The following is a 24,210-nucleotide window of genomic DNA, read 5'->3' on the forward strand; positions in this document are numbered from 1 at the left end:
CATAAATTACTATTGAACATTTAAAAAACAGTGAGTGAAATGGTTTAAGGACAGAAAATCAATAGGCTAGGGACATAGGCATTAGTTTTGAAATAAGAAATCATCAAGCACATTTCTGGACTTATTTACTTATCTCTATTTCCAGTGACTGTAAAACAAAGTATAGTTAATGGTTACTGAAGAAATATCCCCACTTCTATCATTTTTATTCTGTGCTTACCATTTAATACTGTGAGCTATTTAGTAACAGTTTTATGATTGCTGGAGATAAAAAAAAACCTGCTTTTATATAAAAATTTACAAAATATTCATATATCTGAGCAAGTACTTGACCCCATTAGAGATATACTTAGAAATAACTAAAGTTCAGCCCTTTAGCTGACATTTTCTGAGATTTCTGAAATTTCTGAATTTTCTGAGATTATATTAAAACTCACATTTAAATTAATGAAGTAGTATGTATTTGTTAACTACTATCAATGCAATTCACCATAAGCAAACCCTTGCCATTTATTTTGAAATTGCAAAGTACTTACAAAACAAATCACATGCACAAAAGAAGTAGATGCTTTTTTATTTTTATTGGAGAATTTTCTTTTAAATTTTGGGTCATGCCTGGCTCTTCATTCAGGAATTAGTACTAGCAGTGCTTGGGGGTTCACATGGGATGTCAAAGATCAAACCTGGGTCAGCTGTTTATGATGTAAACCCACTGTGCTATGCTTTTTATTCATTTAACTATACTTAAATTATAAAAATAAACCCATGGCTCTGTTGATGGCACCTAGTGTTCTTGTTCAGAGAGTAGTTTCATTTCACCAGTAGAAAACAGAAAAGAATGATGACTACATAAGGAAAGTTTAGATTTGAATTGTTCTATTTTTAAGTGAGACTCAAGTAAAGTACTAGACATGAAGAGTGGTTCTATCATTGACATTTCAAATAAGCTTCTATTTCTAGAAACATGTTTTGATATAAAACAGTGATATATAATAATCATTTATAACATTGAAATTTGACAGTTTAATGATTAAATGCGAGCAATTTTGAACATTTTTTATTTTATTAAGAAGTTTGAATTTGGGCCTGGAGAGATAGCACAGCGGTGTTTGCCTTGCAAGCAGCCAATCCAGGACCTAAGGTGGTTGGTTCAAATCCCGGTGTTCCATATGGTCCCCAGTGCCTGCCAGGAGCTATTTCTGAGCAGACAGCCAGGAGTAACCCCTGAGCATCACCGGGTGTGGCCCAAAACAAAACAAAACAAAACAAAACAAAACAAAAAAACATAATAATTCCCTAAAATATTTACATACACAACAGGATCCAACCAGAAACACCTAGACAATCATCTTACCTGCTGTACTGTCTCTTAGGGCCTAAAATCATTTTGGGGACCGGGCGGTGGCGCTAGAGGTAAGGTGCCTGCGCTAGCCTTGGATGGACCGTGGTTCGATCCCCCGGTGTCCCATATGGTCCCCCAAGCCAGGAGCAACTTCTGAGTGCATAGCCAGGAGTAACCCCTGAGCGTTACCGGGTGTGGCGCAAAACAAACAAACAAACAAAAAAAAGAAACAAAAAAAAAAACAAAAAAGAAGTTTGAATTTGGGGCCGGAGAGATAGCATGGAGGTAAAGTGTTTGCCTTGCATGCAGGAGATTGGTGGTTCAAAACCCGGCATCCCATATGGTCTCCTGAGCCTGCCAGGAGAGATTTCTGGGCACAGAGCCAGGAGTAACCCCTGAGCACTGGCCAGGTGTGACCAAAACACCAAAAAAAAAAAAAAAAGAAGTTTGAATTTGGGGCCAGAGTGATATCATAGCGGTATGCATGTAGAGGACCCAGGACAGACCCGAGTTCAAACTTTGGCATCCCATATGGTCCTCAGAGCCTACATGGAGTAATTTCTGAGCTCAGAACCAGGAGTGCTGCCGGGTATGGCCCAACAACAAATGAATGAATGAATGAATGAATGAATGAGTGACTGAGTGACTGAGTGAATAAAATAAAGCTCTTCCCGTTTAATAGTACCAATGTGTGATCCATGTCTTTCTAGGCCACAGACCCAGATGTTGAAATCCCTTAGCTCAGTACTTCGTGCGTGCTTTTCATGTACACGAGATTTAGAATACTTGCACCCTCCTTATAGTGGTGCATTTTAATTTTCAGTTTTCTTTCTGCAGGAAGAATACCAGGAGGCTTGCTTTGTGGTGTCAAATAAGTCAAAGTTGGGAATCATGAAGAAATAGAAACCCCTAGATATTCCTTATCTGGAAAAAATGATGAAACAATGCAATTTGAAGCTATGTGGATGGATCTGGAGATTATCAGAGTAACTGTAGTTAGTCAGATGGAGAGGTACAGGCACACAATGGTCTCTTTGGATGCATAAGCCAAAATAATAAGGAAATAGCAAATTCTCAAAGGCAACAGTAATTGAGAACTGGTCTTCAATAGAAAATTTATCATGATAAGAGGGATGAGGCTGGGGGATACCCTGAGACAAGGGTGGAGGCAATTAAACACTTGGAAAGGATGTAATGATTGAATATTTATACTAAAAACCATCCTATTAAAATATTTTAATAAATTATATAAAATAAAAATTTAAGTTATCATATACAAATCTAGAAATGGAGGTGGATTTAGAGTGGTAGTACAGTAGATAAAAATTTGTCTGATGAACTCATGACCCAATTTGATCCTTGGCATTTCATAAGTACTACTAGGAGTAATTATTGAGTGCAGAGCTAGGAGTAACATCATCAGGAATAACCAAAAAATCAAATTAAAAACCCCAAATCTTATAACACATACATTTCTTAACCTAGGTCTTTCCTCTTTATGTCATTCATTTATAACTTTTCATATTATCTTTCCCTGATCTAAAACCAGGTGGATATTGTTATACATATCATATTATTCAAGTCAATGTTTCTTCCTTATGCACTGTTCATAATTTATGGTCTCCTTAATTTTTCTTTCTGCTTATAGTTTTTTTTAAATTTATAGTCTGCTATTTTTAACATCTCAATTTGATTCCATTCTTCTGTCTTTTCTCTCTGTGATTCATCAGGTATCAGGTACCATTTATCACTTTATCAGCTTTTATATTTTACTATGGTCTATCTAATTTTATCTGCAAATATCCAGTTTTATTTAATTTTTTATTATTTTATGTGTCATGATATGAACAAAAATATATTTCATATCTTCTCTTTTTCTGTTTGATTTTACCCTAATCTTTCAGTTCTTGAGACTAAAGATAATGTATTTGAACTAAATTTTGACATGAAATTTAATACTTTAATGGTAGAAATGAACTATTACATACATTATTTTTGATGTGAAGCTGTGCCACTGAATGTCATACAAAAATGCTGCACAATGTCATACAAAATATACATTCATTAAAATGGATAAAAATGAAAATGCCAAATAGAATGTTTGATATATAAATTATTTGGCAAATAATGGGGATATAATTATAGAAAGATAATAAACTGGTAGGATATTTGTATTGCATACATCTGACAGGGATTTAATCCCTGACACCCCATATAGTCACTGAAGCAATCAAAAATGATAATTGAGCACAGAGCTAGGAGCACTTCCAAAGCACAATCAGGTTTGGTTCTAAAACAAACAAACAATATGGAGATATAATTAAAAATATAACTTGCCTCATAAATTCAGTTGCCATGTCTACATTTGGCCAACTCACTTTATTCTCAAAAAAGATTAAAAAAAAAGTCATGTATGGAATAGCCTCATAGTTGAAAACAATTTCAAAAGGAGAGGGCAGACTAAATCACCACCCTACTGCACCCACCACCCACAACTGCTGTTTAGCCAATGGTCCCAACTTCACTACTAGGCCACTGATATCTGCAGAGCTCCCAAACAGACCAAAATGTGAAGTATCCCAGTATTTGGACAGACATCATCAGGACTATGTTAGAGTTAGTGAGGACACCTCCTTCTTGTACTTCTGGAAGCCAAACAGCCAAAGCCATGTCGACATAAGCCACAATATCAACCACACAGCTTGGAATTCCTGGACCATAGACAGCATAGGTACCACACAATAATTCTAATTTTTTCAGTACTTCAACCAAGTAGAAAAACACCAATTTGAATCGAAGTGGATTCAAAGCAACCTAATGTTCAGGAAAAAATAAAATAAAATAACAAAATAAACTAGCAACAAATTGCCTAGCAAAACTCTAACAATAGTTTAATGATGTCATTGAGAAATATATTAATTTTCACAAATTTTCTTATCAATGTACTTTTAAAAATAATTTCAGTACCACTTATCTGTAAACAAACATTATAAAATATATTATTTTGTGTCTGCCAATGGAGTCACAGAATTGGTGAGAATCTGGGGACAATGGTGGAAGGAATTTTACATTGCTGGTGGGATTGTTCTTGGAATAAATGTATCATAAACAAACTATGTAATAAATGGCCTTTAAATTAAGTAATTTATAATTAAAAATAAATATTTATAGCTAATCTAAAGAGGTAGTACAGACATTTTTGTGCTTTTTTTGAATATGGCTAACCCTGTTTTAATCCCTGAAATGGCATTTGGTTCCATTTATCACTTTATCAGTTTTTATATTTTACTATGGTCTACAGACTAAGCTCTCTGGGTATGGTCCCAAGACAAAACTATGTATAAGTATATACCTAACATTTTTATTTATGATCTATTGACCATTGAATAATACATACCAAATAATAATGAAATAATAATGAAATAAAACTACATCAGTGAAAAATAACAATTCGTGGTGTATTTCCACTTTAAAAATTGATTTCTGTGGCAACATTTTCTACAAAATATGGATATGTTTAAATAGTTTCTGAGAATAAAATATTAATAATAGTACAGTAATTGGGTGTTTGCCTGCACAGAATCAAACCAGGTTCTATCTACAACTTCAGAGATCATCCCCAAAGTACTGTAAGATCCCCAAAGCCAGGAGTAAACCCCGAGTACTACCATGAACTACCAAAAAAAAAATAAATAAATAAATTAATTAGAACATGCTCCTGATAAAATACCTAGGAGAAAACAGTGTCAAATTTCTAATAAAGTGTTGTATGAGTTATGTAATAATTATATATTATACAGAAGTTACTTTAACCTAAACTATTAGAATAGCATGACATTATTTCTACATTTTAAGTGCTATGATAAATAACATTGCTAATGAGAGGATTTCATGGATACAACTGCTCAATACCACATCGACCACTGGAGTGCTGCTTACCTCCCGCATTCTCTCAGTTCACCTTTACTTCACTCTCAGTCCCTCAACCATGAGAGCTCTGTAGACCAATTCTCATGTTGACCAAATCTTGCTGTTCTATTCTATGTTAACTGACATAGGAGGGAAATCATAGCGTTTTATTTTACCTTTCAGTGAAATGTAGAACTCTTTTCTTCAGAAACTCTTGATTTTTTTTTAGATATCTCATTTTACTTTCTTTTGTCACTGATTTTTTTGGAGGAAGAGTATGGGCATCATGGTAGGAGAAGAATAGATTGGAAAGTGTGTTGGCAATTCTCCATCCTATGAATTTAGAGAAAATTTCATCTCCAATATTCAATGGAACTTTTGAATCATAACTAGTGAAAGGATCACTTGGACTATTAATTTCAGCCTGTTAAAATATAAGAACAAGAAAATAGTTTAATTAGAATAAAAATAAGGAAGCTATATATTAATAATTAAGAGAGAATGTGTTTTATTAATGTTATAGTTTTCTTATTAAATATAATTTATAATGAAATAGATAGTTCCAAAATTTTAAAAATTATAAAAATTTATTGAAATATCAATACCAAAGGGCTAAAGAGATACTACAGCAGAGGAGGGCACTTGCCTTGTAGTATGGCTGACCCAGCACCCCATATGATCCCCTGGACCCTACAGGAGTGATCCCTGAATACAGAGCCAGGAGTAAGCACTGAGTACCACCACATATGGTGCTTAATTAAAGAAGAGGAGGAACAACAACCACCAGAACTCAAAGAATAAAAACAAGAATATGAAAGACAGAAGAAATTATTGTAAAAAAAAAAAAACAACACCCAGGCGACTCAGCAACAGTCTGCATGCAGGGCAGATCGCTCTGCATTTAATGATATGCTGAAACTAGAGGATGCTCCACATCAGCCTGACATCGATGAAAGAAATGCACAGAATCCAGAGTCTTTAAATATAAAAGTCTGATACCAACTATAGCTAAAGTGTGCAAAAGTTTCACTGGGACCTTGAGAATGACTGGAGTTGGATAGACTGGTATGCCTGGAACCCAGAGTCTGTCTTATGCCAATAAACTTCTGGGGGGTGAGGCCTTTTTGTAATCAGGTCAAGGACTTTTTTTCCATTTTCTCCATTTTTCTGGACCAATGCAAACATTGGCGATTGCCACTATCACACCTTTGCTATATTTTTTTTACTCTTATCCTTTAAGAAAAAAAAATACAACTTACTGAACTTAAAAACAAATTACTGTAGTAGAATGCCTGTCTCGAATACAGGCAGGGGATGGGAAGGGGGGAGGGGGTAATGTTGCATTGGTGAAGGGGGGTGTTCTGGTTATGACTGTAACCCAAATATGATCATGTTACTTAAATAAAAAATATATTTAATAAAAAAAGAAATTATTGTAAAAAAGTCCAAATTTTCAAAAACTAGTTTCTATTGTAACTATAGTGATCTTCCTATAGAATAATTTCATGAAATTTCTGATAACTATTTAGTAGAAAAATAAAATGAACTAAAAAGCATGGATCATATAGCCTATTAAAATAGAATTTAGAATCAATGAGATAGTTCAAGAATGGACCTGATTTGCATACTAAAGGTCCAAATTTGAACCCTGGCACCACATGGTTTCCCAAAGCACCACTAAATGTGCTTCTCAAACTCAGTACCAGGAGTAGTTGCAGCCTGTGAAAAATACATTGTGTCTCCCTAAACCATCAAAATTAATCTTTTCTCGATATAATACATATATAATAATATATCCTTTGAAATCAGTAAATCATTTCTATAGGAAAGAATACTATAGGAAAGAATTAGTGAAAAATACTGGTCTCAAGGCTCACAGGATTATTTAAGACATAAGGCTAGCACCTGGCTGATACTTCAATGCAACTCACAAACAGTACCTAGGAGCCCATATTTTTATGCCTACTTATCCTATGGTATTAAATGGAGGAACAAAAATGTTTTTTTCTAAATTTGAATTAATTTCTTTAGAATTCAAAGCTAAAGTAAGCTAAAGTTTGACTCAATGAGATTATTGTTAAAAGGCTTCTGTAGACAAAATTTAGTCAAAAATTAAGAGCAAGTTCATGATTTAGAAAAAATAAAGAGGGCCGGAGAGATAGCATGGAGGTAAGGTGTTTGCCTTGCATGCAGAAGGTTGGTAGTTTGAATCCTGGCATTCCATATGGTCCCCCGAGCCTCCTGGGAGCGATTTCTGAGTGAAGAGCTAGGAGTAACCGCTGAGCACTGCCGACAGACGGTGTGACAGAAAAGAAAAGAAAAGAAAAGAAAAGAAAAGAAAAGAAAAGAAAAGAAAAGAAAAGAAAAGAAAAGAAAAGAAAAGAAAAGAAAAGAAAAGAGAAGAGAAGAGAAGAGAAGAGAAGAAAAGAAAAGAAAAGAAAAGAAAAGGAAAGAAAAGAAAAGAAAAGAAAGGGAAAGAAAAGAAAGGGAAAGGAAAGGAAAGGAAAGGAAAGGAAAGGAAAGGAAAGGAAAGGAAAGGAAAGGAAAGGAAAGGAAAGGAAAGGAAAGGAAAGGAAAGGAAAGGAAAGGAAAGGAAAGGAAAGGAAAGGAAAGGAAAGGAAAGGAAAGGAAAGAAGGAAGGAAGGAAGGAAGGAAGGAAGGAAGGAAGGAAGGAAGGAAGGAAGGAAGGAAGGAAGGAAGGAAGGAAGGAAGGGAGGGAGGGAGGGAGGGAGGGAGGGAGGGAGGGAGGGAGGGAGGGAGAGAGAGAGAGAGAGAGAGAGAGAAAGAAAGAAAGAAAGAAAGAAAGAAAGAAAGAAAGAAAGAAAGAAAGAAAGAAAGAAAGAAAGAAAGAAAGAAAGAAAGAAAGAAAGAAAGAAAGAAAGAAAGAAAGAAAGAAAGAAAGAAAGAAAGAAAGAAAGAAAGAAAGAAAGAGAGAGAGAAAGAAAGAGAGAGAGAAAGAGAGAAAGAGAGAAAGAGAGAGAAAGAGAGAAAGAAAGTTCCTAAACTTAATTTGTCTAGTGTCCCTTTTCAAAAAGAAAAATCAGCATCCTTATCCCAGGGTTATTTTTATTTAAACAGAAAGTGTCTGCCAATTGCACCAAAGGATTATTCTAGTATTTACCAGGAATTAGGATCACTTAATCCAGGAAATAAAGGACTAAAGCAATAAGGAAAATTAAAATTTAGGTAAAAACAGACAACTGTGAATGTAAGAAAAAATGGAAAAATAACCCCCAGAATATTTTAAAGACAGTATGAAATGTACATAAATAGATGAAATTTTCCAAATAAAACTTTCATATGATCTCCCGAAGAGTGGAAGTCAATATCAAAGTTTACGAAGAAAGTGGCCAGGACAGCTCGTAGTGCTGGAAATCATGCATACCTTGCTAATTCTTATCACTGCACGGTCTGCTAATGTCACTAGCTAAGAAGATCCTGGTGGTATCAAAGCATCGTTGGGATGGTGCTGTTCCTCTTATACTATATTCTGAACAACACTGCATTGCTAAGCACTGAATTGTCAGGCTCAGATACTGAAAATTTCATCAGGAGTTTGTTGTACTCCAGCTGTATATATACAGCATGTCTTACTTGCTTTTAATACAGGTTGATTTTACCTTGGGCTTTATGTATTATTTGGCATAATTTGGTAGAAATCTGGAATTCTAAAAATTTACCATATGAACTAACAGTAATTACTTTTTCTCTTGAAAAAGACCTCAAATAACATTCTACTTATGATTGTGCCATAGAGCACCCTATTTTGTAATAGTGAGAAATATTTGTGTAGACTTGCACAAAAATGTTTCTACTTAAACGCATGTAATTAAATACATGGACAAACACAGGTTTTAATTACCTAATTTATAGTAAAATACACTATTCCCACAAGTGGCATTAACCTCCTATTATAGAATCTTATATAGTTTTTATGTCATGTACCATTTAACTATTCCTTCCTCACAGCCTCTATAGGATAAATTCAAATGCCAGATGTTTCAGTAAGCAAACTGCATTTCTTCATCTTTCAGAATGATTTTCTTGCTTAATTTTCCTTTCCCACTAAGGTCTCAGGACATTAAAATTACAGAAATGTAGTTTTAGAGATCAGTTAAAAACATATTTACCCTATCTATAAAAGACATTTGTTTTCTATAATTATAATAATAATCGATAATTTCTATAATTTTTAATTTCTAGTCAAGAAATTAATTTTCTGTTAAAAAGAGCTAAAATCAGGTTCTATTTTTCCACTTTCTAATTTAGGATGCAAACTTAAAGATTTAGTCATGCCAATCTATATATATTAAGATTAGGTCCACCTTATATTTTGCAAGCAATATAGAGCTAATTATAAAGTCCTTTTAGTTTTTTGAGGACTAACAGAAACTACAAGGAGTTTTTGGTTCCACAGACAGCAAGAAGCTCAACAGGTGTTCTTCAGGACTCTGAAGCCCAGTGAAAGCTCTGCTTCTGTAACTTCTCCCAGCATCCCAGATGCAACAGTCCAAACTCTCCTGATTGGTGAAAACAATTTGTTATTATTTCACTTTTACATAACTAAATATCTCAAATAGATCATGAATATATTTTATAATCATTTTGGTATTTTCCTCTCTTTTCTCTCCCTCTCCCCTTCTCGCCTCCCTTTCTTTCTCTCTTTCTCTTTCACAAAAAATTGAAACCACAGCCAGCTGTGTTTAAAGATAACTCCTGGCTTTGTAGTCAGAAATCAGTGCTAGAAGACCTCCTGGTCTATAGTGCTGAGACCCAGATTTTTACATGTAAGGTAAATACCATACCGCCTATACTATCACTCTGGCCTGTCTTTCTCTTTAAGCTATTATGAAGTGAATTTACACAAAATATTAGTGGCCACTTTCCAACACTTTCCAACACAGAAAATCTGTCAATTTATCATTTGTTTCTATACTGTCACTATTTTTATATACATATGTACTTTAATTTTTTCCTATTGCTGTTGACATTTGATAGTTTCATAATTAAAAGCAGGACAATTTTGAATATTTTTATTTTATTAAGAAGTTTGAATATAATTTTATTCTTAAATAATATCTAATTTTTCAAATGTTTAAAGAGATAACATACAAGGACAGTTAGTCTTTGACTGGACATAAAAATGTAGGATATCTAGGAGAATAGAGAAATTTCCCAAGGAATTAGTATACTCATAATATTAAGAGCAACCTTTAAAACTTTCTGGGTTCTGTCTTCATCTATTATTAACTAATCTTGGCTGTGGAAATATTTAATTCCTTTGAAAAACTACAATTTTCTTTAAATTTCAAATGTAACGATTTACAGTTACAAAAATAATTTTCTACAGGAGACGTAAAAATTTAACAAGCATGAGCAATTCCTTGCCACTATCTACTGTCCTTGCCAGAAGGCATTTGAGCAATCCTGATTCTGATTCTACTTCTAAATACATATTAATATGCATGTTAGAATTTAAGAGGGATGAATGCTGTAGGCTAAGAAAAGGAGATGAGAATATTCACTTTTCCCATTCACTACATTATACACAAGTCATTTAGTTTCTTCAAGCTTATTTCCTTGTTTCTAAAATAAAATGATAACTGTATTCTCTTTTAGAGTTGTTATTGTAAAACTAAAACATAAAAAGTTACTCATACTTTCTAAATAGTGGTTAGCACATAGAAATGGCTCTCATAATGCATCTTCTCTCATTATATTTTATTTCTGGTTAGACTCAAATCTCCCAATGATAAGGTTGAGGATAAGGTAGCAGCTCAGCATAGATGGATTAATATATACATTTAAGACACTTAGCACTTAGTTCCTCCAACACTGTAAAAACTTCAAATATTTTCCTCTTAAAACCTAACATCTATTACATTGGGATTTTCTGAGAGATATTCAAATGGACACTACAATTCTAAAAGTATTTCCTCTTCTTTAGAGTCAAAGTTTTCATGTAAAAAGATGAGATAAAAAGGAAGGAAGAGAAAGATAAATATTGAGAAAAATAGAGATTAACCGCATTAAATTTGCTTCTTTGCTGTTTTTAGGGTATGTGAGGAGTGAAGAAATATGAAGAAAAATGTTTTTTTCTAAATAAATTTTATGATTTAATGTAAATTGATTACTTTGATCATTCAAATGTAGTCTAAACAAACTCACATATCATTTTTCACTAAACTAATTTTTTTTATATTTTAGGTCATATTCCAGATGGCAGAAAGCATTTAAACATGATTACTTTTGTTAAATGTTCCAGCATATGCTGCTGAATTGCCCAGACAGAAGGACCTTGCTCACTGCAAGTCCCCCTGAAAATATTTCAAACAAAGCACATTAACATTTGTGTATTAGGCCACTGTGAGTTTATCGTTGCTTTTATTTCTCAAACACTGAGGGAATTATTGGGTTTTTGTTGAATTTGTCTGATAATATACTTGTCTTTAGGGATCTATTCAGAATTATTTTATGCAAATATTCTTTTAAGTATCTAACCTCTCCTTTAACTCCATCAAGCATTAAATTTTCTGAACCCATCCAACAATCATTATAGAAACAAATGTATTATGATCAACCATGTAAAATGAGTTCTCTAAATAATTTACAATTTCAAAATAAAATAAAATAAATATTTCCATATCTAAAAAAAGAAAATTTCATTAGAGTTAAAAGGTAAAAATTAAAATAGGACAGTACATACTTCAGAAAGGAATATATTTACCAGTGAAAAGAGTATATGTAGGTGTTAATCTTAAAATTTTCATCAAATTCAATAGACTAACATATGAAATATGCATTTTAAAGGAAAAAGAGACAATTTCTAGGAAAGTGAGCTCTGTTGACTAGAGTGAATGCTTTAAAGTTATGCCTTTTGTGAAGAAGACCCGTTTGATCACCAGCAAACCAAGAGTATAATCCCAGACAAAGTTAAGACTGGTTTCTAAGCACTTCTAAGTGTGACCCAAAGACAGAGACAAAGTCTATTTTAACTTCAGAAACATTGAAACACTATCAAGTAAATCTTCCAAACTCTGGTGTACAGCTACAATGAAATATGATTGTCATATTTCACTCAGTAATTAACAGTACACATGAAAGGTTTGGGAACAAGGTGTTAAGAAGTACAGTGTAATGAAAAATGCTTCAAACATTTGTAGAAATGTGAAATAACAGAAGGCATATTTTATTTTAGAATGAGACATTTTGATTCACAAAATTTTCACCACAGTTTTTTTAAGATGTTCTCTGTTCATCTCGACTAAACATCCAGATATGACAAATATTATCAATCTTTCAAGTAAAAGGGTTCTAGATCATTTATATGACATAACTTGTTTAACAGAGTACAACTGGTCAATATCATTGGTCCAATGGAATTCAAGAATTACTAAGTTAACAAGAAATACTAAGTATGTTTAATAAGTAATAAACCCATGAATTAATGTTACTATTAATAATTATTGCTATTATATTGTCTTTTGGGGCAAAATTTTGAATTTACCATTTTCATATTATAAAATTAAACATAGCTGAAAATAAAACATAAACTACTTTAGACAATAAAACACAATTTTAATAAATTAATACTTGTTCTAATATTAGATAAAATGTACTTATTCCTTTGAAATGGTTTTGCTTTGATTTATTTAGATACATGTTATCAAATGGAATAAAATGAGATTATTTAAAAAAAGAAACAAGGAAGGAAAGGAGAACAGTACAAAGGGTAGGACATTTGCTTTGTAGGTGGCAGTTCCCCAGGTGCTTCCCAATCACTACTAGGAGTGATGCCTGAGCATAGAGCCAGAAATAAGTCCCGAGAACTGCTGAGTACATTCTCAAACCCCAAAACATTACTTATAGTATCTGAGAGAGAGACAGAGAGAGAGAGAGAGACAGAGAGAGACAGAGAGAGAGAGATAGAGAGAGACAGAGAGAGACAGAGAGACACACAGAGAGAATAAGTCAGAAAGAGAGAGACAGAAAGATACACAGAGAGAGAGACAGAGAGACACAAAGAGTAAAAGAGAAAGAGAGAGAGAGAGAGAGAGAGAGAGAGAGAGAGAGAAACTGTCTCAGAGTCCAAATATAGCACCATGGGTCTAAGAGCACTAAATTTTCAGGCCCAAACATTAAATCACAACCCTAAATGGCTAGAATAACACACAAATCTTAAGATACTTCTAAAATTATGTGTAGAGGAAAATTAGTTTTATTTGTATTTTATTAGAAAAATAAACAAGACACAAATCAATGATAATTATAGTAAAGTTCAGTAATTTTAGAAAAATAACGTTATTGCATGAACATTAGCAAGAAGTAAATATTTTTATGAATACACCATAAGTTATAAAACAACTAAAATTTAGTGATTGTCAATAAATATACTCTGCAACCTAATTTATTCACATAACATCTCCATTTTTAATGAAACAATTTCTACATTTCTAAGACCTTATCTGGTATCACATACATGCCTTTCAAAATGAAAGGTTCTCTTTTATATACTTTAGAAATAGGTTAGTTCTCTTTAATGTTCTCACCTTAAAACATTTAAATTGATCTTTTACGTTTCCAGTTAAGGTACTGCTTAAATATGACTGATGTTTAATCCAAGAAAAAATAATAAAGAACAAATATTTTTCTGAGGATCTATGAGCTTCATTTATCATATTTTGTTTTGGATTATTTCTATATTTTCTGGAAAAATGTTTCTTGGGCAACAATAAAATTTACTATGGAAAGTCATTGACATTTTTAACATCTTCAAAAATTGGATACAGAAAAATTGTAAGTACTCAATATACACATATTTAAGTCCCATTATTTGCTAATTTGGTGAAGATTTTCTTAGAATTAAGGAAATTTAAACTAAGTTAAGTGATACCTCAAAGTCAAAAACTTAGGTTGTATTATATTTAACGATAGTAAGTCTTATATTTTTATTTAAAAATCTAAATTTCTCTATCCTTTGCTTTTTCTGTCAATGTATTTAATAATAATTTAATAATAATTTTAATGATACATTTTATTTACATTATTTAAATTAGATTTATAACTTACTTTAAATAACTTTAAATTCATTTATGTCTTTATAATTTCTAATATTAGATTTTTCTCTGAGAAAAAAAACTTATACAATTTAAATTGAGTACAATTTCTAGATCTCCCAGAGAGCATTGAAACTAATTAGCACATCTAGTGACTATGCTTTATTTTTTATTTCTCGTGTTAAAGTCTAATGCAAAGAGGCATTCTTTCCATATAGCTTCTAAAAATATTTGCTATGTTTGATTGATTGCATTATGAACTTAAAATTTAATTATATATAGATATTTACTAAAATTTTGAAAAATTTTAGACTTTCTCTGAAGATAGAGATATAAATAGTTCTAGCAGAAATTACAAATTTGAGTTGACAAATTAAGCTAAAATATCACCCATCATAAATATAAAGTGATATAAAAATTAATATAAAATCAGAGAATTATATAAATAATCGAAAGAATCCTTGGCAACAGAAAAAAAGTAAAAAGCAGAATGAAAACAATATATCTTGTCCTCTATTTTCTGTGAGAAAAATTGCCAAAAAATTTGGGTTATTTCCCCAATTCCTCTCTTTCTTCTATGGAGCCACACCTAGTAGCAAAGTAATGCTCTGCTTGGAGACAATTCCTAGTTTCATATTTAGGAATTATTATTGGCAGTGCTCAAAGGACTAGGGAATAAACCCAAACCTCCCTTGTTCAAAGAATGTTTTCAGTCCATAGAGCATTCTCAGCAGTCAATTTAATTCTACTTTTATTCCCCAGAAATCATCAGGTATTAAATATAAAACAAAGAGAACATATGAAACTAAGGAAGAGCTATTTTCTGAACCTTAGAGAGAGGAGCATATTAGGAGAGAAAGTGAAATTTTATCACTATAATAAATATTATATTTTTTAATTTTCTTTTTGCAATTCCTGGCCCAAAATAAAGACCAAAGCTGAACAAAGATTCCAAAACCATCATAAACAAACAAATAGTTCTCTGTGCCTGTCTATGAAAATTATTAAAAATCTAAATAAAAGTGAGATTATTTTAAAGAAGACCTTTAAAATTATTACTCCAAATCAGATTAATGAGTATAAAACATGAAATTCTTAATGATACCTTAAATTTTAAGAGGGATGTTACTTAAAAGACAGAAAGGATATGGGTAAATTAGGATAATGGTTTAGTTGCTTGGTAAAGGATGAAAGTGATGAATTTAGTGTAGTGTATACTTATATTGGTTTATCATGTTGCATTCTGGAACCTATATAATGTTAGAATGGATTTTATTGCAAACAAAAAAAATAAGAGTGAGAAAGTGAACTGAGAACTAAATGGATGATTCAAAAGGCTGGATTTCATGCTTTAAAGGAGCCCTAATTTGATTGCAAAAGCTGCAAAGTCCTGTGAACTCTGCTGAAAACAATTTCCCAAGTTTTGGGACCAAAGTAACTCTCAAGTAGTGCCCTGTATATTTGGATATTTTCCAAAAAACTCAAGTGAAATTCTATTCAAATTTTTTAAAAAATCAAGAGCAAATGACTTTATGTTTTGTCTTCTGTTATAATGACTCATTTAGATTCTTGACCATTAATTAGGCAGTGAGCTTATTATTGCTTTTTCTTCTTAAATTTAATCACATATATCATATTGTAATTGGAAAGTAAAACATTAGGAGCTAGAGTACTGTTACATATGCTACTTTAGCATATGTAAAGTGCTACCACAGAAAAGCAAAAACAAAAACAAAAGCACATAAAATCAGAAGCAAAATCTCAATTCCTATGCGATAATATTTAATAAATAATAATAATTTAAAATTGCTTCTGAGAAACTGGACAGAACCAGGAATTTTCAATGATAAAAAAATAAGTTTGAGACCAGAGAAATAAAATAGGAATTAAGGTATATGCCTTGCATTCTGAAGACCACAGTTCAATTCCTATTATCACGTGTTCCACCAAACCCTGCAGGCCATCAAAGCACTTCAGCATATGGCACCAGCTTAGCACCACAGTACCCAATCAGCACAGAGTGGGTAACCTTGGGCTAACCAGTCAAGTTGAATAATAATCACAGGCAATGTAAGGTCCCTGGGCATTTTGAATACCCTTTTGATGTTTCTTCCTTAGTTTATGCACAATCAGAATGCTCAGGGATCCTGATACTCAGAGATTGCTTCTGGCAGTACTCAAAGACCATATGTAGTGCAGGAGTTTGAAATAGTTTATCCACATAGAAGACAAGTGCCTAACCTCTTTTTGTCATCTCTCTGACCCTTGAACATCACATTTTGAAAGGTCACACAAAACAACCCTTAAATGTCTGCTTTAAGATGTCAAAGTTACCTAGATCAAAATAAAACATAAAAAATGCACACAATACGAATTAAGGAAAGCACCACTAGAAAGGTGTTTGTATTTACTGAAGGATATCTAATTTTATAATTATTTCCTTCAAATATAAGATTGAATATTTTTATTATAATGGTGTTGGAAAACCAAAATATTTTAAACCCCATTTTAACTTTACAGAAGTTAAGATTTGTTTTGTATTGTCTGAAACTGAAAAGGAAAACTTTCAAATAAGATAATTTTTTTTGTTTTTGGGCCACACCCGGTGATGCTCAGGGGTTACCCTGACTATGCGCTCAGAAATCACTCTTGGCTTGAGGACCATATGGGACTCTGGGGGATTGAACTGCAGTTGTCACTGCTCCAGCCCCACAAATAAGATAATTTTTAATTGTACCTGGCATGCATTAAAACTTAAACAACTATTCACAAGAAACATGAAAATTAGGCATAGTCTCAGACTAATGTGGAAAAGCTGGAATGACTTGTCAACATACGTTTTATTTTCTCTTAAGCATTGACTCAAAGATGAACAATAACTTGTTGATAAAATCATCTTCCTTCTTCCAAAGGACGATCATTTATTCTACTCAAAAGGATTATTACTCAAAAATACTGTCATTTTTAACTAAATATGTTAGTGTTAATTTTGTTAATAAAGCTATCAAAGGCAGTCAATGATACTGAATCTGGAAATGTTTTTTCCTTAGAAAAGAGGAACACGTTTCCAGATAATAGTACCAACTTACCATCCAATCATATCTTACCTGAGCTATATTTATTGCTCTCTGAGCTACTCCACTTTTATCTTCATTCTTTAATTTCTGTAATGTTTGCCATATTTTGTTTCTAAATCCAACCTGTTCCTCATCATTTTGAAGTTCCCATGACATTTTTACTAGATTATACACTAAGCTGTAGTATCCATTCCATATTACTTGACTACCTGTTTAACAAAATGTAATTTTTTACTTATGTATCATATTATAAAAAGATGCAATATTTCTAAATATTTTAAAGTCTAAAATTATAAAATTTTGTTTCCTGTAATTTCTCTCTCAAGTTTTACTTTTAAAAATTTCAAAATATCACATACTGTTAAAAATGTCCAATTATAGGGCCGGAGAGATAGCATGGAGGTAAGGCAAACGCCTTTCATGCAGAAGGTTGGTGGTTCGAATCCGGGATCCCATTTGGTCCCCCGTGCCTGCCAGGAGCAATTTCTGAGTGTGGAGCCAGGAGTAACCCCTGAGCACTGCCGGGTGTGACCCAAAAAAAAATGTACAATTATAATAAAAGCTAAATGTATGTAAGGAATATAACTCAAATTTAAGTCAAGCAGAGAAACTGAACAAAAAATTTAAGTGCAGATATCTATAGTTCAAGTAAAAAGAAATTTACTTAAGGAAATATAAAGAGCTCACTGTGATAAATTTTTATAATTCAAATACACAAAAGGAAAAAATAGGTTCAAGTGGGATTTCATATTGGGTAAAGCATTCACCTTGCAAAGCTAACCAGGGCTCAGCACCTAGCATGCCATACGATCCCCTGAGCTTATTGGGAGTCATATCTGAGTGAGAAAGTAAGCCCAGAGCACAGCCAAGTATAATTCCCCCAACTATAAAAAAAAACACACAGACACATACAACACACAGTTGTTATAAAAATAATCAAATGCTATGAGGAACATAGGGATGCAAATATCTTTTCTCCATTAGGCATATTCCTAATAAAGGGGATTCTTTTCCAAGAAGTGAAGATGCTGGGTCAAATGGAAGCTCAATTCTTAGAATTTTTAGGAATGTTTATATTGTTTCCAGACATCTGGACCAACATGAGAACTGGTATTCAGTAGAAAACAATCCTCTTCTAAGTCTAAAGATATGACAGAAAGGAGAACCTAGAAGCAAATGAATTAATTAGTATGTTCTAACCTTTAACAGAGAATTGGGAGAAAGTAAAAAATGTGAACGGCCAATCACTTACAGTAAGAAAATTTAAATAGGGATTTAAAATTTAAATAGTGATTTAAAATATTCCCAGGAATAAAAGCACTGACCATCACTTTTCAGATGGCTTCACCATTATGTTCTAATAAACCTTCAAAGTAAACTTATTTCGGGTACAGTCCAAGTTTTTTGAACAAAGAGAATCCCATCCAAATAGTTTATGTAAAATCAACTTTTCCCTATTCTCTCCAAAAGATAGTTGTAGCACTAAACAGGAAAATTACAGACTATTAAGTCTGATAAATATTTCTATCCTTAATAAATATTGATGTAATGATGCTTATAAAACCTTATCAAAACAAATCCAATAATATGTCAGTGATTGGTATACCAAATATATTACAGACTTGGACATTGGTGATGGGAATGTTGCACTGGGGATGGGTGGTGTTCTTTACATGACTGAAACCCAAAAACAATCATGTATGTAATCAAGGTGTTTAAATAAAAAAAAAAGAATTATACATAGATTAGGATAAAGTAGGATACATCCATAAATTTCGTTCTCAGTGTCTCTGTCTGCTTTGAGTATTAGTGTAAATGTTACTTTCATAAGAGCTGTTAAGAAAGTAAACAAAATAATAAAATCATTTGCAGAAATCGGAGAAAAACTCTTTAAAATTTATTTAGATCGTGTGGAACTTAGTTTGGGGGACATTTTTTCTTTTCTGTACTTTATAGAAAATATTATAAATAAATTAAATATAGCCAGAATTCAAGATAAAGTAAGATTATTTATTGGTTTGAGAAATTATCAAAAAGATAAAATATTGATTTAATATGAGTAAGAAAATAATTGAAATTAGTAATTCTGAAATGTTACTGTCAGAAGAAAACAAGTGATTTTTTAAACAATATAAAACAGACTGAATGTTTAAACTCATTTGTAAAAATTATTTATATAACTCATAAACTCCCAAATCATTTGCATTTAAAATAATTGAGGGCCTGTGAAGTAGTGTAAATGGCTAAAAGTATCTTTGCATTCTAGAGCCCAAGTTCAGTCACCCACACTGCATCATTGTCCAGGAACTGACAGGGTGGTCCCCAAGTACAAACAAAAAGTAATGTCTGACGATTGCCAGCTGAATCCAACATTTAAAAAGAATAAATTGAATAATGTATATATATATGTATACATAAACGATCTTGCTTTATATATTTGAAATCATTCTTTTATAACATCAGTGATGAGCCTATAAAATGAGTTCTAATGAAAGTTTGTGTCAGTTATTCTTTTTTTCTTTTATTTCTTTTTTTTTCTTTTATTTTTTCCTGTTTTGTTTTTTGGCCACACTCGGTGACATTCAGGGGTTACTTCTGGATATATGCTCAGAAATCATTCCTGACTTGGATGATATAGGATGCCAGAGGAAAGAACTGCAGTCTGTCCTAGCCTAGCACAGACAATGCAGACACCTTACCACTTGCACCACTGCTCTGGCCCCAAATGTCAGTTAATTTTATAACAGTGATCATTTCTCACCAAATGCAAGTATTAAATAATCATATAACAAATAAGCTTAAAATTATTGTATGCTGTGTGTTAGCATACAAGAAGAAAATCTCCAGAATCAACAGTCAAGGACATCATAACAGAGAAACTACAAGAGCTAAAGACTAAATGTGACCAAATCCTGCATGCCCAAAGAGTACAGGTAAAAGAGACCCAAGGAAAAGCACCCCAGGACATCCTAGTCACAATAACTAATCCCACAGATAGAGATAGAATACTGAAAGCAGCTAGATCAAAAAAAGAAATTACATTCAAGGGAGCATCCTTGAGATTTACAGCAGACTGTCACAAGAAACACTCAAGGCCAGAAGGCAGTGGGGGACATAGTGACAAAACTCAATGAAATAAATGCTTTGCCTAGAATACTACACACAGCAAGACTCAATTTCAGGTTTGAAGGGTGTAAACATAGTTTCACAGATAAACAAAAGCTTAGAAATATTGCAGACTTAAAACCAGCCTTTAAAGAAAAACTGAAAGGTCTACTTTAAGACAAGACTAACCCACAGACACACTAAACTTTTACACAAAGATGGCACTAAATCCCATGACAAATATCTCTCTCAATATCTATGGACTTACTGCACCAGTTAAGAGACACAGCGTGGCTAAATGGATCAAAAAACTGAATCCGACCTTCTACTGCCAAAAAGAAACACACCTGAATAGTCAGAACCAAACGTAGACTCAAAATCAAAGGCTGGAGGAAAATCATCAAACAAACATCCTTAAAAAAATCTGGAGTGGGGGGGGGCCGAAGAAATAGCATGGAGGTAAGGCATTTGGCTTCCATGCAGAAAGACAGTAGTTCGAAATATGGCATCCCATATGGTCCCCTGAGCCTGCCAGGAGCGATTTCTAAGCGTACAGCCAGGTAACCCCTAAGTGCTGCCAGGTGTGACCCAAAAACCAAAAAAAAAAAAAAAAAAAAAAGCTGGAGTGGCCATACTAATATCAGATGACACAAACTTTACACTCAGAAAAGTTGTAAGGGACAAATATGGACATTTTTTTACTAATCAAGGAATATGTACAACAGGAAGAAATCACAATCCTAAACATATACACACCCACCCAAATAAGGACCAGCAAAATATTTAATACAATTGTTGAGAAATCTTAAAAGAGATATCACTAAGAACACAATAATTGTGGGAGATCTCAACACATAGTTCTAGACTGAAACCCAACAAAAATATACTAGCTCTGAAGAGAGAAATGGAAGCTAGTGGACTAGTATATATAAAAATCAGGAGAGTAGATATTGTGCAAAATACCTTCGCTGATCACAAGATACTGAAATTTGATGTGAACTACGAAGGGACACAGAAGAAAATTTTTAACACCTGGAAACTAAACAGTTTACTACTGAACAAGCAGTGGGTCAGAGATGAAACTAAAGAGGAACTCAAATTATTAATGGAAACATATGACAATGAAGACACAAATTATCAGAATTTATGGGACACAGCAAAAGTGGTACTAAGAGTAAAATTTATAGCTTTGCAAAATAAACAATTAACATATTTTGTGTGTACCATAAATAATAATAAATAATTATAATACATTTTATATTTTATAAAAAAAATTATAGCTTTGCAAGCACACATTAGGAAGAAAGAAGGGGCCTAAATAAATAGCTTAATGACACAGCTTATAAAATTAGAAAATACTAAACAAATGGAACCAAAAATAGGTAGGCAGAAGGAAATAACAAAGCTTAGAACAGAAATCAATTAAGTGGAAATCCAGAAAACAATCCAAAAGCTCATCAAAGCCAAAATTTGGTTCTTGAAAAAATAAACAAGATTGATAAACCTTTGGAAAAACTCACAAAAAATAGAGAAAGAGAAAATTGATAAGGTAAATTAGAAATTAAAAGGGAAGATTACTACAGATATTGTAGAGATTCAAAGAATAATCAGAGAATACTTTGAGAAACTATGCCACAAAACATGAAAATTTGGAAGAAATGTATAAATTCTTGGATTCATATAACCTTCCATGGTTAAATACAGATGAGGTAACATATCTAAACAGCCCCATCACTATTGAGGAAATTAAAATGGTGATCAAAAATCTTCCCCAAAACAAAAGCCCAGGCCTAGATCGGTTCACTAATGAATTATTTCAAACCTTTCAAGAGGAACTTTTACCAATGCTTTTAAGACTCTTTCATAACATTGAAGAAGAAGGAATACTTCTAAATAGTTTCTATGAAGCTAACATCACCTTGATACCAAAAGTAGACAGAGATGATGCCAAAAAAGAAAAGTACAAACCAATAATATCCCTGATGAACAGAGCAAAATTCTGGCAAATAGGATCCAATGCATCATCAAGAAGGTCATTCACCATGACCAAGTATGTTTCCTCCCAGGAATACAAAGATTGGTTAACATCTGTAAATCAATTAACATAAAGCATCATATCAACAAAAGAAAAACAAAAATTATATATCATATCAATAGATGCAGAGAAAGCATTCGATAAGATCCAACATCCATTCTTGATATTAAAAAAAAAAAAACCACATCAGATGGGAATAAAAGGAACTTTACTCAGTATAGTCAAGGCCATCTACCACAAGCCAATGGCATATTTTCCCCTAAATCTGGTACAAAATAAGGTTTCCCTACCTCACCACTCCTATTCACGTAGTAGTAGAAGTACTTGCCATCGCAATTAAGCAAGAAAAAGATATCAAGGGCATCCAGATAGGTAAGGATGAAATGAAGCTCTCACTTTTTGCAGATGACATAATAATACATTTAGAAAATCCTAAAGACTGCCAAAAAGCTTCTAGAAACAATAGATTTATACAGCAAAGTGTCAGGCTACAAATTAGCACTCAAAAGTCAATGGACTTTTTATACACCAATAATGATAGAGAAGAAATGGACATTTAAAAAAAGACAATGTTCTTCAAGGGTGGAGAAACCCTGTATCTCTTAGGCCAAGGGAATTCCTTTTTGAATGACCTCAATATTTACTGTGCCTGTGCAGAAGGGAAGAAAAAAAAGGAAAAAAAAAGCAAAAAACACAAAACAATTTTTATTTATCTAGTCTTTGTCGATTTCTTTGTTTTGGTGTAGATATTGAAGTTGTTGTCTCCATTTATATATTTTTTCTTCTTTTTTTTCTTTCTTTATGTGCTCTGCCATGTTATTTTATCTCAAGACCATGGCTTTTATGTGTTGCTTACTTTATTGTTGGACTGCTCACTGGATATTTTATTTGACACCTCTTTGTGTACTGTTGTGGTTTTTCACCTTCTTTTTCCCCTTGTCTCTCCAACCTAGGATGAGAGCCTCCAGAAGGACTCTGACCATTTTTGGCATATTTGATTTTTCCCCCAGTTTATTACTTTTCTCTTCTTCAAACAAAACCACATAACTTAAACTATCTAGTCCCGCCTCCCAATTAGAGCAGGAAATAAGGCAGGTAACAAAACTAATCAGGGGTAGCACCACTAAATAGTAAGCTAGGCATAGAGGGGACCATTTTTTCTGGCAGCCCCGGGGGTGAGGGAGGAGGAAAAGGGAGGTAGGACAGGAGGGGAGATGAAGGGACGGCAATTCAGTGATGGGAATTTCCCTGATTTTATGTTAATATGTACCAAAAATGTTATTGTCAATGATATGTAAGCCCCTATGATTAAAATAAAAATTATGTTTATTTTAAAAAGTCTTAGAAAAGAAAAAAAAGAAAAAAAAGGCTCATTCACATTAGCACCCCACAAACTCAAAAAACAGCATTGTATTGGAATAAAGACATACCCTCATCAGTGGAAAGACTTGAGTATTCAAAGAATGTTCCCCAGACATACAATCAACTAATCTTTGATAAAGGGGCAAGAGATCCAAAATGGAGCAAGGAAAGCCTCTTTAACAAGTGGTGTTGGCATAACTGGTTAGTCACTAGCAAAAAGCGAACTCAGACTCCCATCTAACACCATGCACAAAGATAAAATCCAAATGGATTAAAGACCTTGATATCAGGCATGAAACCATAAGGTATATAGAACAACACATA

The 24,210-nt window shown here is 32.8% G+C and overlaps 1 protein-coding gene across 1 annotated transcript in view; it reads right to left on the reverse strand.

Annotated features, from left to right (window-relative positions):
* Positions 1-24,210, reverse strand: part of TMEM232 (transmembrane protein 232) — a 189,383-nt gene that overhangs the window by 62,964 nt on the left and 102,209 nt on the right. Inside the window, 2 exon segments of the mRNA XM_049769101.1 lie at positions 5,428-5,675; positions 17,415-17,589. Coding sequence (XP_049625058.1) covers positions 5,428-5,675; positions 17,415-17,589 — 423 coding nt within the window.

Source organism: Suncus etruscus, chromosome 2, assembly GCF_024139225.1.
Source record: "Suncus etruscus isolate mSunEtr1 chromosome 2, mSunEtr1.pri.cur, whole genome shotgun sequence".
Classification (NCBI taxonomy): domain Eukaryota; kingdom Metazoa; phylum Chordata; class Mammalia; order Eulipotyphla; family Soricidae; genus Suncus; species Suncus etruscus.